General features: G+C 42.4%; 1 protein-coding gene across 2 annotated transcripts in view; it reads left to right on the top strand.

Annotated features, from left to right (window-relative positions):
• smap1 (small ArfGAP 1) overlaps positions 1 to 15,694 on the top strand; it is a 150,087-nt gene that overhangs the window by 40,490 nt on the left and 93,903 nt on the right. For both annotated transcript variants that reach the window (XM_080740510.1, XM_080740509.1), the window contains exon 4: positions 4,511 to 4,586. In XM_080740510.1, the coding sequence (XP_080596636.1) occupies positions 4,511 to 4,586 (76 nt within the window). The remainder of the gene's footprint in view (positions 1 to 4,510; positions 4,587 to 15,694) is intronic.

Raw genomic sequence — 15,694 nt, 5'->3', positions numbered from 1 at the left:
CTGTCTGGTGTGGTGTGCCATCTCCAGTGGTTGGGTGTAATATCTGGTGTGCCGTCTCCAGTGGTACTGGGTCATACATATGCATCCTGTTTGAGATGCAGCTGTGGCAGCCGCTTATCTATAGCGGTCCATCACACGGAGAGGGTGGTCATCATCTTTCAATCTTGGCAAGTCTATTATGAGATCAGACAGTGGAATTGCTGCTGGAGATAAGAGAGTAAGGATTAGGAGAGAGAGTGTGTGTCTGTTTTGAGCTTAGAAAGGGAGAGATTTGGGTGTTGAGTGTTGATGGTGTGTGTCGTGAATTTAAGTGTGTCGTTAGCTGAGCTTAGCAGCTGAAGTAGGGGTGGGCGATATGGCGATAATTATCGTCTCGACGATACAGCTTTGCCACGATATGCCATTTCAGAGTATCGTTTCTCTCGTGATACAAACAGTCATACAGAAAAGGCTCTGGATACAGCGAGTGCATGTTCTATGAGTCGCAGCTCTATTGCTTAATTTATACTTCTATAGTACGGTGGTGTAATTCACCAAAAAGAACAGATCTACAAGCTAACAACGTGTCGCGGCTCAACGTGTCATATAGTTTGAGGATCTGTCCCTTTGCTTTCACAGCGCGCAGACAGGGCTGACAGGCTACGAGTGTCTACACCAACACTCTACAGTGACTGGCCGGAGCACAGAGCGAGCACGGCACACTGGTCCATTTAGTTTCACTTTCATGGGAGTCCGGGACTTTTTGAAGCAGTGATGCAGCTTGCCCTGCATTCTTTGAAGCATATTTTTAATAATGGATGGATTAAACTAACAGGACGCAAACTACTTTATCCGTCCTGCTATCGCTATCAGCCATCTCACTGCGTTATGTGTGCTGGAGTCTCCACTCAACAGCTGTGTGTTCTGGCAGTATTGATGAGGTGATTTAGATCACCTTGTCAATCCATGCTTCTGTTTTTATTAACTACAAACAAGTAGCTATTTGCCGCTATTTGTAAAGTGCTTTGTGTTATGCTTTCACCGTTGATATGCGTGTGTCTCGCGGTGAAATCGTCGCGTCTATTTCATAATTGGCTTAGTTATAAAACCATGCCATTATTGTTAGTAGAAAAGCTAAAAGCTAGGATGATAACCGTATTGTAAAATACGGAGTAATTCTGTAAAAAGAAAGCTTGTATGATAACAAACTTCCTGTGGTTGGTCGTAGGGTAATTTGTTTTCCCCCAAGTTTCAATGGTAAGGCATGGGTTGTTGTCAACCTGTGGGTCGAGACCCCCAGAGAGGTCCCGAAATGATTTAGCCAAATTGTTTGAAAATAGCCGATCTACAAGCTCACAACACTCAAAAAACATTTTAAGGGAACCCATAAAACATTTCTGGGACCCATATGAATGACCTGAACCATCATCACACCAACTAGTAAATATTTTGAGGTAAAAAATGTTAATTGTTTAATCAAAAATCAAAGTATGTTATCATTAAAAAAAACATAGATTAGGCTATCTATCTTTCTATCTGCAGCATAAAAATGATTGGATTATCAATAGAATATCTGTGTGGGTCTAATAATCATAATAAACCTAAAGACTCGCATAAAACAGTATCGTGATAATATCGTGTATCGTGATACAGCATGAAGAGTATCGTGATAATGTTTTTTTCCATTATCGCCCACCCCTAAGCTGAAGGTATGAATCCCTTCTACAAACTGCCAATATATCGTCGCTGTTGGGTGGAAATCTTGTGCGTCCAAACTGTACCTACCGGTAGATATTTTCACTGCTTTTGTGCTACACTCTTGTTTGATGAATTACAGCATTCATTTTCATTATTCATTAAAGGAGGGGGAGCAGGAATATTTCTTTATCTAAATAATGACGCATATCTCTCAAAGATCCCCTAAGGATGCCCAAATAAATTTAAAATAAATAAAAACACAAAAGACATAGGCACATTTGAAGTTATAATCAGTGTCTCCCTCTACACCCTGTACTTCCTTCTGCTTCCCTCAACTTCGGGACCACGCCTCTTCCGTGACGTTCTGTTCCGTCACAGCGGAGGCTCGTTTCAGTCAGAGCAGTATAATCCTTTCTAGGGCTCTGGTTTCAGTCAGTGAGACAGGCAGACAGACAGACAGGCAGACAGACAGACAGTCACCCCCCTCCCCTCTGCCTGTTTCTGCAGGACTCTCCAGTCTGCACTGAGAGAGTGAACGATTAGTGAAATAATTGTTTAATGTTCTGATTGTGTGTACTTTAGCCTACTTCAGTAGTAGAGACACATTGCAGACTGTTTGATTGCGTGACTGTTTGTGTTCGCGGCTCGCTGCACGCCCGGACATCACCGCGATGTGTAAAGTAACTATAAGTATATTTACTCAAGTACTGTACTCGAGTACAATGTTGAGGTATTTGTACTTGGATATTTCCAATTTCCAATACTTTCACTTCTACTACACTACATCTATCTCTGAGGCAAATACTGGTTACACCATTAAAATTATTTGAAAGCTTTAGTTACTACAGTACCTTTTCCTATGCAAACTCCTAATAAAATCTTCAATCAATCTAAACAGAAATACATTATAATATAAAACATAATTATATTAACTACCTATTTTATACCTTGGCTGTTTTAAACTAGCCGATCTGCAAGCTGCACGTCACGTCCTAGGCGACTGTCATGCGAGAATGATATAAGAGTACTTTTACTTGAGTAAAATATCTTTTCCACCATTACGAGTTCGAACGGCCGACGGCCATGTCACTCGCGTTTGTGAAGGACCAGATAATAACTACTTTAGCCCTATTATACCTTAGCTGTTTGAAACTAGCCGTACTGCAAGCTCACAATTGTGAGCTTGTACTGTAGATTGGCCACTGCGTGAGTGCGTGACTGTCCATGCGTGCGAGAATGATATGAGAGTACTTTTACTTAAGTATGAGTATCTTTTTCAGTCGAGCTCGTCACGTGGCTCGCACAGCCCACGGCCCCGTCACTTGCGTTTGTGAAGCACCTTTTAATAACTAATTCCAGTGGAATACATTTGTCTACCTTCTTTTGGGTGAGTTAATCCAATCTCGTGTCATGATTGTTTGGTCCAGAGGTAGAGAACACATGAATGGAGACTGAGAGGCAGGGGAAAAAACGGGAGGAGAGAGAGAGAAAAAAAAACAAAAAAAACAAAAACATCCACAGTCAAACACCGAGGCAACTCCAGCATTTGGCCGAAACGAGCGCCCATCTCGGCTTGGTGTTTCTCAGTGCCTCGCTAGAGAACCGGGGCCGCGAAGAGACACGCCCCCCAGGCTAGTAAAATACGTGCATGCTACACTATATAATGGATACGGAAAAAACGGCTTATTGATTCTTTATAAAAAATTGCAAGTGTATAGCATTCATGTTGTTGTTCATGTCAATTAAGAAAGTTAAGAGTTCACTTTATTAGAAAGAGTGTAAAATATTGTAATTTCCAAGACATTCTTCACATTCCTTTCAATGAGATCACGTGATGTTGCTCTGCTTTCATACGTCATGCTTTTGCTCGGCCATTCCCGAGCTCGTGGAGGAGGAGTTTTGAAAAAGTAGGACATTGGAATCTCCGTCTGAATACAACTCTGAAAACAGGCAAGACAACTATATGGTTGCATTGGCAAATATTTTCACAACTACCTAACAATTAAATTGGGACAAAGTAGATGTTATTCTGCTACCCTGTCTTTAAAGTTGAAATATGGAGATACAAGGTATGTTCATTTTCACGACTACTCCAAAAACACATCCCAATGTTCTAATCCAGGTTGTGGGAGTGACGTGTCAAGCCGCGTGCTTGTGTGTACGTGTGTGTGTGTGTGTGTTCGCTGTGGGTCTGCGACGCAGTGACGGGACGCACGTGACCGTGTTGGAACTGTTGCAGATACCAAGTACAAAAATGTACTTTCCATCACTGAAATACAGCGCATAACCCAAAGTCTACATACTGTACATACTTTCGGTGCTCATATCCCCAGACGGGTATAGACTAGTAGTTTCAATTTATTCTCAAAACCTTCTGTTCAGACTGTCCATACAGCATCACATCGAAATATTATACTTTTGCCACTTCACAATTCAATACTCTTTTACCACTTTCTGACTGTGAAAAAAAAGACAAGGTTTGTATGTTCATGGGTTACACATAATGTAAGTTCTACATTCACTTGACTATATTTCCTGTCAGTTGTCCATTCATATTGGGTAACTTTAATCCAATTATAAAAATGTGACTGTAGAATGCTTTCTGCTTTTAGGTACAGGTAGTTGCCTGATAGACAGCTGAGAGTAAAAACTGAGAAAGACACGCAACAGGTCTCTAGTCAAAATCCAACCGGGGATTTTACATTAGCTGGTCGACACACCCCCCAGTGTTTTTTTTTGTTTGTTTCTTATTATTGTTGTTTCCCAGCTCTGTCATTTCAAATGTTTAAATAAAGGTGAATGAATGAATGAGTCCTTAACCCCTATGTGTCAGAGCGGTGGAGGTCTTCATTCGTGACAAGTACGAGAGGAAGAAATATTACAACAAGGACGCCGTCATTATCCCTCCAGTAAGTACAATTGACATTTTAGGCATTTAGCAGCTTAATCCAGAGCAAGTCACACACACGCACGTACACACACACACACACACACACACACACACACACACACACACACACACACACACACACACACACACACGCATGTATATTTGAACACATGTAAGATAAATGCCTGTTGTATTAAGATGTAGTCTAGGGAAGTGACATCCTAGGTTATTTTATTTAGAACAATACGTACTCTGAACCATACAGTAAACATCTACATTTTAATGAATCATTTCTCTGTGTAAAAAGAAATAACCTTTCAGGAGCTCAGCTAGTCAAAGCCAGTGCCAGCCAATGATTAGCAGGGGACGTATTGTTCAAATCTGCAAGCTGCTCAAGCCTTTGGCTTCCTTGCATAAAGCATGCTGTGTCTGGGGTCTGTGGAGAAGGACTCTTCACAAGTTGCGACTGAAGAACCAAATACAAAGGCCAGTCAAAATTGCATTGCTTTGAGCATTTTGTGATGTTTTGACAGTCGTCTCTGACTGGCCCATTTGTTCCTACTAGAAGCTGGGCCGCCCTTCGGGCGGCCCAGCGTCTAGTCGGCGACCTGGCCAACTCGGAACAATGTAAATAGGGAATGAATGCCCCGCCCTTTAATGCAAACCCCATTATACCTGTTTTCATAGGACCCGTTTTGACCATTTGTCTGCCTGTGTCCATTTATGCCCATATATGGAGATATCTGTATCTGTCTGTCTGTCGGTGTCCATTTTATGTCCATATATGGAGATCACTGCAGTTATAGTTCTGGGTCCATTTTATGCCCATATATGCCCATATATGGAGAGATCTGTCTATCTTCGTCCATTTTATGCCCATATATGGAGATCTCTGTATCTGTCTGTCTGTGTCCCTTTTATGCCCGTATATGGAGATCTTTGTGATTCTGCATCCATTGTATGCCCATATATGCCATATATGGAGATATATGTTTATCTGCGTCCATTTTATGCCCATATATGAGATTTCTGTCGCTTTTTCAAACAGATGGTCAAAACGGGTCCTATGACAACAGGTATAATGGGGTTTGCATTAAAGGGGGAACCGGCACTGTGTCTGCAACACAGTCGGAGGCACAGACAGATACAGAGATCTCCATAATGGGAATAAAGGGACACAGACAAACAGATGGAGGAGGAGACAAACTTAATGCAAACCCCATTATACCTGTTGTCATAGGACCCGTTTTGACCATCTGTTTGCCTGTGTCCATTTATGCCCATATATGGAGATATCTGTATCTGTCTGTCTGCGTCCACTTTATGCCCATATATGGAGATCTTTGACCATCTGTTTGCCTGTGTCCATTTATGCCCATATATGGAGATATCTGTATTTGTCTGTCTGCATCCATTTTATGCCCATATATGGAGATCTATGCAGACACAGTGCCAGTTCCAGAAAATCCTGATGTCAGACATCAGAATCCGAACCTTTCGTGCTGGTTCCAGAAAATCGTGTATCGGGTCGGGTCGAGGCCGAGCACTGCACTACCTGCTGCGGTGGGGAACGCACGTGCCGAATTTGAAATAGGGAATGAATGCCCCACCCTTTAATGCAAACCCCATGAATGCCCCAGCCTTTAATGCAAACCCCAATATACCTGTTGTCATAGGACCCGTTTTGACCATCTGTTTGTCTTTGTCCACTTATGCCCATATATGAAGATCTCTGCACACACAGTACCGGTTGCGGAAAACTCTGATGTCAGACTTTATGCCCATATCTGGAGAACGCGCGTGCCGGTGGGAAGAAGGGTTCTCGAGATACGCGGATTACATACATACATACACATTCACAGAGATTTTGTGTTGACTCATGTGGCGTACGTGATGTCAGAGCCTTTTATGAAGTGATGTCACAATGACTCAGCGCTTGCGCCGATTTCCTCCGGAACAGCCTGATGTCAACAATCAGCTCCGCATAAGGAGATTCCGAACGTTTCGCGCCGGTTTCGGAAAACCGCGAGTCGGGTCGGGTCGAGGCCCGGCACTGCACTCCGCGCGGCGGCGGGGAACGCGCGTGCCGAATCTGAAGCCGGTGGGACGAACGGTTCTCGAGATACGCGGATTACAAACAAACAAACAAACAAACAGACAGAGATTTGTCGCATTTATAGATAGACCAGCGTCTAGTCGGCGACCTGGCCAACTCGGAACAATGTAAATAGGGAATGAATGCCCCGCCCTTTAATGCAAACCCCAGTATACCTGTTTTCATAGGACCTGTTTTGACCATCTGTCTGCCTGTGTCCATTTATGCCCATATATGGAGATATCTGTATCTGTCTGTCTGTCGGCGTCCATTTTATGTAGAGATCACTGCAGTTATAGTTCTGGGTCCATTATATGCCCATATATGGAGATATCTGTCTATCTGCGTCCATTTTATGCCCATATATGGAGATCTCTGTATCTGTCTGTCTGTGTCCCTTTTATGCCCGTATATGGAGAACTTTGTGATTCTGCGTCCATTGTATGCCCATATATGCCATATATGGAGATATCTGTTTATCTGCGTCCATTTTATGCCCATATATGGGTCGCTTTTTCAAACAGATGGTCAAAACGGGTCCTATGACAATAGGTATAATGGGGTTTGCATTAAAGGGGGAACCGGCACTGTGTCTGCAACACAGTCGGAGGCACAGACAGATACAGAGATCTCCATAATGGGAATAAAGGGACACAGACAAACAGATGGAGGAGGAGACAAACTTAATGCAAACCCCATTATACCTGTTGTCATAGGACCCGTTTTGACCATCTGTTTGCCTGTGTCCATTTATGCCCATATATGGAGATATCTGTATCTGTCTGTCTGCGTCCACTTTATGCCCATATATGGAGATCTTTGACCATCTGTTTGCCTGTGTCCATTTATGCCCATATATGGAGATATCTGTATCTGTCTGTCTGCATCCATTTTATGCCCATATATGGAGATCTATGCAGACACAGTGTCAGTTCCGGAAAATCCTGATGTCAGACATCAGAATCCGAACCTTTCGTGCTGGTTATAGAAAATCGTGTATCGGGTCGGGTCGAGGCCGAGCACTGCACTACCTGCTGCGGTGGGGAACGCGCGTGCCGAATTTGAAATAGGGAATGAATGCCCCACCCTTTAATGCAAATCCCATGAATGCCCCACCCTTTAATGCAAACCCCAATATACCTGTTGTCATAGGATCCGTTTTGACCATCTGTTTGTCTTTGTCCACTTATGCCCATATATGAAGATCTCTGGACACACAGTACCGGTTGCGGAAAACTCTGATGTCAGACATCAGCTCCGCATACGGGCATTCATTTTATTCCCATATATGGAGAACGCGCGTGCCGGTGGGACGAACGGTTCTCGAGATACGCGGATTACATACATACATACACACTCACAGAGATTTTTTGTTGACTCATGTGGCGTACGTGATGTCAGAGCCTTTTATGAGGTGATGTCACAAATCTCACAATGAGTCAGCGCTTGCACCGATTTCAGTTCTCAGTCTTATGCCCATATACGGAGATATCTGTCGGGTCGAGGCAAGATGCCCATATATGGAGTTCTCAGTATACAGAGATATCTGTCGGGTCTAGGGTCTGTGTCCCTTTTATGCCTATATACGGAGATATCTGTCTATATATGCCCATATACTGTATGGAGATCTCTGTATCTGCCCATATGCCCATATATGGAGTTCTCAGTCTTATGCCCATATACGGAGATATCTGTCGGGTCGAGGCAAGGCCCGGCACTGCAGTGATGTCACAATGAGTCAGCGCTTGCGCCCGGCACTGCAGTGATGTCACAATGACCGATTTTGCGCCGATTTCCTCCGGAACAGCCTGATGTCAACAATCAGCCCCGCATAAGGAGATTCCGAACGTTTCGCACCGGTTAGGGAAAACCGCGCGGGTCGGGTCGAGGCCCGGCACTGCACTCCGTGCCGCGGCGGGGAGCGCGCGTGCCGAATCTGAAGCCGGTGGGACGAACGGTTCTCGAGATACGCGGATTACAAACACACACGCAGAGACTTCTCGCATTTATAGATAGATGAGGCCTCTTCCATTCGATTATGTCGCATCAAGGAAACGTTCATCCTTGGGTGTCCATTGCTGCCAATATGGTAATGAGCTCCCCCTTGCATTCGCTGAAACAGACCTCAATTTTAGTCCGGTGTCGTTGGGAACAATGCAAGTGGAAATGCATGCCCCACCCGATTATGCAATATCTGTCTGTCTGTCTGTCTGTCTGTCTGTCTGTCTGTCTGTTTTATGCCTATATGTGTAGATTTCTGTATCTGTCTGTCTGTGTCCCTTGTATGCTCATACGAGATGGAGTTCTGTGCCAGGCATGTCCAAATATGGATTCCATGGGCTCCATTTTATTTGATTGTGACATGATTGGGTTGTGATATGTCTTTGTTGGGGACTGTACACTACTGTACTGTACATTGCTTCTGTGCACTGCATGCACAGTAAACACTGGTTCTTTTATACAATGAAGAAGCCCATTTGCCTCCATTCTCACCTCTGAACAGTTAGACCCGAATGCAGTTTACCTCCAACAGCACTGAGGACATTGCCTCCAGGTTTTTAGGTATCACTGACGGAGACTTTAGCCAGATGGTCAGCCCAGCACTGGTACAGGATATGCTTCAGGCTATAATATTTGTGTAAATGTATAGATACATTGAGCTTTCTGGAAAATCAATACTAAGCCAGTGTGAGTAAGTCCCTATCATTTTGGGAAATACTTAAATAGTTGTTATAGTGAAGTGACAGTGACAGTGACAGTGACAGATAGAATATGGTTATGGTTAACGCTGTGGGATATTAAAGGGATATTTCACTTTCAAAAAAACTTTTGGTCATTTTATCGTCTAACCAGGCTTTTGGGAACACCCAGGAATCACTGAATCAAGAAATTCAAAAACTGTCCCGGGTGTTACCAAAAGCCTGGTTAGACGATAAAATTACCAAACGTTTTTTTTAATTTATTTTTTTAAGTGAAATATCCCTTTAAGCCTGTGCATGTGCACACATTTTCAAGTTGCTTGCGATTGATAATGGGAGAATTGCATACAGCTGCATATGCATGTAGTTTTATGAATATGATTATCTTTGAGCATACCGGTATGTCATTTCTGTCTTTTGAACACACATACTTGGAATCCCCTCACATTTTTATAAATTACACCCCTGGGGAGTCTAACGTCCACTGCCTTGTCCAATTATAACCAGAACTACTACATTTGCATCCAATAGCAGCTCAATAAGTGATTAATGGTCTCTGTTGTGGCAAGTTTATATCCCTCATTCCCAGGCATGCAGGATACAGCTATGATGTTTGTCCTATATATTGGTAACTTGTGTATTTTCTTTCTCCGTTTTTTGTGTAAAGTAGTAAGTAAAGTAGCTGTGAAATAGCACAGCAAAGTTTCATTTCAAAGTGAGAGATGCAAAGAAATGATTATTGTAGAATCTTGATAAACAAAAGCCTAACCAGCATTCTTTGTTTTCATGGCCTATTTTACGCAGAAAACTATTTTTGAATTCACAATATCACCATTATTGTCATGTTCTCTCCCTCACTGTGTGTGTGTGTGTGTGTGTGTGTGTGTGTGTGTGTGTGTGTGTGTGTGTGTGTGTGTGTGTGTGTGTGTGTGTGTGTGTGTGTGTGTGTGTGTGTGTGTGTGTGTGTGTGTGTGTGTGTGTGTGTGTGTGTGTGTGTGTGTGTGTGTGTGTGTGTGTGTGTGTGTGTGTGTGTGTCGTAGACGCTCTGACAGACCCGTCGGGAAATGCCTGGACTCGAGATTGTCGGCCCCTCCGAGCGCTCAACATCAGTCAAAATAAACTAAACTACTTCACTACTCACCAAACCAAAGGTAGTTTTGAGTTGTTGAAAGTCTATTCTCCGCGGTGGTAAACCTCTCAGCACCCCACCTACTCTGTAAAATACATTATTTTTGTCATGAAATAAAACGCACACACCTCAGGCCACCTAGCGGCCACCGCAGATACAATGGTTCACAACCCGGAAATAAGCGGCGGTCGAGTTGGATGCACTTTATTTCATGCCAAAAATAATGTATTTTACAGAGCAGGTGGGGTGCTGAGGGGTTCACCACCGCGGAGAATAGACTTTCAACAGCGCAAAACGACCTTTGGTTTGGTGAGTAGTGAAACGGTTTTGTTTATTTTGACTGATGTTGAGCGCTCGGAGGGGCCGACAATCTCGAGTCCAGGCGTTTCCCGACGGGTCTGTCAGAGCGTCTCCGGGAGGAGACGCGATAACAGACAGACAGACACATAGATAGACAGACAGGCAGAGTGTGTGTGTGTGTGTGTGTGTGTGTGTGTGTGTGTGTGTGTGTGTGATGTCATCAATATGACAGCATAGTACAGACATCATAGAGTGGCTTCCAATTACTATGATAATGGTTAATGCACTAAGCACTCAGACAACGGATATAGCATAACCAAATGGGCATGTGTTCCTAACTGGTGTCCCAGCAGTATAATGAATTTAGATTGAGGCACAAAAGCCAATTTGGATAGTCAATAACCCATAATGCCCCCAGCGACACTGGCTCTGCAGCTTGTTCTGGGCTTTTGGTTTTGGAGAAACACTTGCCAACCAGTGCCGAGGCATGGGTTATTTTCCAGAACAGATGTTACAAAGAAAGTGTTGGAGAGCAAAGCTACTGAATAGTATTACATAATTACGCTTATTCTAAATGTCTGGTGATTTGTACTTGTCCTAGTCGATGTCTGTGGGCGTGTGTCAGTCAAATAATCATTTTTGAAGCTTGTTGTTTGTATACGCCTTCAATAGACCTTGTCACTGGAATTGTGTTGCTAGGGAACAGCTTGTGTCCAAGTTTATTTCTTCTCAGCCACTGATTTTAACAAACACCGCAGCAGGAAATACACTTAGACCCATTTAGAATGTTTGTTATCAAGAGTGAACTGGATTTGTACAGTATATTCCTATTTCTTGTGTGTGTCGGCGAGCAATCACCAACCACCTTTTTTGAGAGGTGAAAAGAGTGATTATGTATGATTATGTTCTTCGTGCCTGTGTGAAGAGAGCTTCTTTGAGAATGTCTTTGTGTGATGTGTATGTGCATATGAGAGAATTGGGGAGAGTGGGTAGCTTTGCGTGATGAGTTGTGTGTGGGTGTGTGAATGGCATGCCCATCTGTGTTCCAGACAAGGGCTTCACATTCAGAAACAAGTTGTAAAGAGTTAAAAGGGCTAGTTTAAGAAGAATTCAGAGCTAATTTGAAGCTTGGGTTAGGGTTGAAGTTAGGCATGTTGGAACTGGGATCATTTTGTACGATACGGGTCGGATTTTGGTTATTGCAAATGCTGTCTGTCTGGTCAGAAGTGCTGCATTCATTGTAAAGTGATACAATTCTCAGAAGTTATTAGACTGTTTTAGCTGAATGAAATGACTAATGCCTGGATCTACTTGTTTTGTCATCATATCCACATTACTAATCAAAAATGTATTGCACGTAAATGTATTCTGAAATCACCAATACACAACCCCAAAAATATTGTCACAATATCAATATTGAAGTAATTGATATTGTCAATATTACTCTGCGCTAGTGAGTATTAGAAGGAGTAGGAACTTGGTAATGGATTTAGTAAATCAAATTATTCACATGTGGAGTTGCACGCACATACTTTGTATGTTTGTTTGTCTCTTATTCACTGTATCTTTCTTTTTCTTTCTCTCCCTTGCCTCTCTATCTTTCTCTCTCAGTTTCTCTCTCTCTCTCTCTCTCTCTGTTTCTCTGAAGCGTAGCCATGAGCCAGACTGTGATGTGAGATCTGTGTCTCTGCCACCTACGCAGACGACATGGCTTTTATATGCAAATTAATTATGAATTAAAACCAAGTCATTATCACTTTAAAACCACTTGGTGCTGATACAATACAAGGAGGGGTGAAGGCTCAAAACACTAGAGCCCGATTATGTAGGCCAGTGGTTCTCAAAGTGGGGTCCGGGGACCCCCAGGGGTCCTTGAGGGCGTTCCAGGGGATCCCCAGCTAAATGATAGTTTGGAATCAAATGGACCCTTATGTGTATGTAACTCAGAGAGTGTACAAATGGAACCAAATGGACCTGTCAGGTTCCATTTGGTTCCAAATTAAAGTGGTTTAAATTAACATTGATTTTACAATATAAATTGGGGTCTCAGAAATAGAAATGCTATTAAGTGGGTGTCCGTAGCCCTAATGGATGTCAAATTTGGGGTCCTTGAACTATTTTGTGTGTGTGTGTGTGTGTGTGTGTGTGTGTGTGCGTGCGTGCGCGTGTGCGCGCGTGCGTGCGAGAGAGAGAGATTATGATTATGAACTAGTTCAGATTGATTTTTTAATTCAGGTGCGGCAGGGGATTGAACCTCCAACCTATTTGAGCTCTCAGGAATCATCTATACTTCTAGGTCGCCTCATCAATATTAAGGCTTTTCCATGTGCGTTTAGTACTACTGACCTCACGTTGTGAGCTTGTAGATCAGCTATTTTTGGAGACAGGATAGAGTTGGAGTGGAGACTATGGACATAGTGGAAGCCAGCCAAATAAGCACAGCTGGTGCAACATGGTGTAAGGAATGAGGATACTCAGCCAATAGGAGCTACAGTAGTCTCAGCCCTTCCCCACCACATTATCAGCATGGCCTACACATATTTTCCTCATCTGTGTTTGTTATTGTTTTTGTTCATTTTTGTGTTTTATCAGATGATTATTGTCAATTTTCTTTACCAAACTTGGACAGTGAACTAATCGACTTTTACATTTAGGTGAAGTAACTACCGTAAGTAAACTAAGCATTCAGACAGTGAAGCAGTCAGAATGCTATGTTCTTATGAGATTAAAATGAATGGAATTACAGATTAGTGAATATTGGAGAAGCATGTGAGAGGTTGAACATCTAAACAAAACACCAGACACACCCACAGGCAGGAGAGTGTATTCAAATAAGGTGAATAAATGAATACATGAATGTATCAATTTAAACCCATTACAATGATGATTTCTGATTATCAATTCATACACACTTGGGTATACCTAAAATATGTATTTGCATTTTTTACCATTTATTATATGAAACGGTAAACATGACAGTAATAAAATGACAATATATTCTGTTATTTTTTGCAAGTGACACGCCTGAATGTTGGAGTAGATAAACGATGCTTTCTGATAAACACGGGAACCGTGAATTGCATCTGTGATAAAGTGGTTGAAAGAAACAGGTGTAGCGATCAGTTGGGTGGTATACATGCACATACACATGCACATACACAGCCTATCTGTAAACACGCATGTGATGTGTACTGCATGGCTGAGTAATTTAACATTTGACCGGATAAATAGAATCTTGTCTGTCACATTTGCCGGGCCAAGAAAATGCCTAGCGGAAACCCTGATTGCATTATAGATTTCCAGTTATTTATTTCAACAGCCCTATATGAAAATACAGCTGAGTCCAGTCCCAAACACTGTTGTGTAGTGAGACAAGTCCAGGTGTGCTGTCGGAGTAATGAGACGTTGGACTGACGTGTGCCCACCATTTCTGAGTGCTCTTCAGTCCAGGTTTGCCTTGGGATTTTATGACAACCATGCGTTATTATTGCAATATACTGTATATACAGCTATGCAAATAGTAGATATTTACTACTGTATATCAGTACTTTATGTAATGCTCGTTTCTCAATACAGAGGCAATACTTTGGGCACATCATTATATGCTGCAGTTTTAAATAATAATAATAATTAATATTTATTATAATTATTTTTTCCTCTCAGACAAAAGCAAAAATAGCAAATCTACAATCTCTTCTGTTCTTGTTCTTGTTGATCGTCTATTTGAGCTATTTTTGGAAATTTGTGACAGGGCTTAAGTGGTTAAACATTTTAACATTAGCAAATAAAATGATAAGTGATAGAGGCTATTTTGCACTGATTTGAATACAGGAGTGCCTTGATATTTTGACTTGCCCTTTGTTGTGCCTTTGTCACAAAAAGTTTGAAAACCACTGCCATAGTGTATGTGTGGGATCCTCATAGAACAGTGGATAGAAGGGCACACACCTATACAGTACATGTCAATTTCATTGACTGAAAGTTGACAGCATAGACTGAGAGTTGCTATGGAAACTCGTGGCACACTCTGGATAAAAATACATCGGCATAATCGAGAACACTTACCAGGGCATGCAGTGCCAAGTGCTCCATCACAGAAAAGAAAAGTTTGAAGTGCTCAGCTGCTCACTGGTTCGAGACAGGGCTGCTTGCTTTCTCCTTTCCTTCCCGTAGTATGCACAGATTGGATCATGAACCATACAAACATCAATAAAAAGACTTGGCTTTCAGTGGAGATTGAAAGAACATCTCTGGGACCTTGACTTGGCTGATGACATCTCACTATTCTCACATACCCACGAGCAGATGCAAGATATGTATGTCCCTACTGCTGGAGACGGCTAGCTCTCAAAATCAATGGAATGGCAAGTATCAGGAAAGCAAGAATAGCATTCAACATCTTGAACAAAACTTGAAAACCAACAAGTATTTCACAGAAAACATGACCATACGCATCCAAAACCTAGAAGACCACCGCTAACATCATCAACAAGCTGCATTTTTCTGTTTAAGACACCTCCTGAGGATCTATTGGCACTATCAGTAACACTAACCTATGGAACACACCAAACAAATAAACAACTTTAAAAACAAAACAAAAGTACAAGTGACACGCCAATAAAGCCACCAAATTCAGATGATGGTATTTTTGGCAAGCAACGCCATCGCATGATGAATAAGAAGTAGTCACGGATATTTGGTCTGCACTAGGCACAAGATGAAGCAAAACTGCAATGATAAACAGCCACTGACATGGAACCCACAAGTGAAGTGGAAAGAGGAAGACCTACTGTAGAGCAACTTAGAGAAGGAGCACAAGTTCAAGAAGAATGCATTGAAGTGGGTACGGCTGGAGAAACATGGCCAAACATGGGCTATATTCTGCGAGGAATACAAAGACCTAC

The sequence above is a fragment of the Nannobrachium achirus genome (assembly GCF_963921795.1).
Source record: "Nannobrachium achirus genome assembly, chromosome: 13".
NCBI classification, from domain to species: Eukaryota; Metazoa; Chordata; class Actinopteri; order Myctophiformes; family Myctophidae; genus Nannobrachium; species Nannobrachium achirus.
This window is presented reverse-complemented; position numbering and strand designations above follow the sequence as displayed.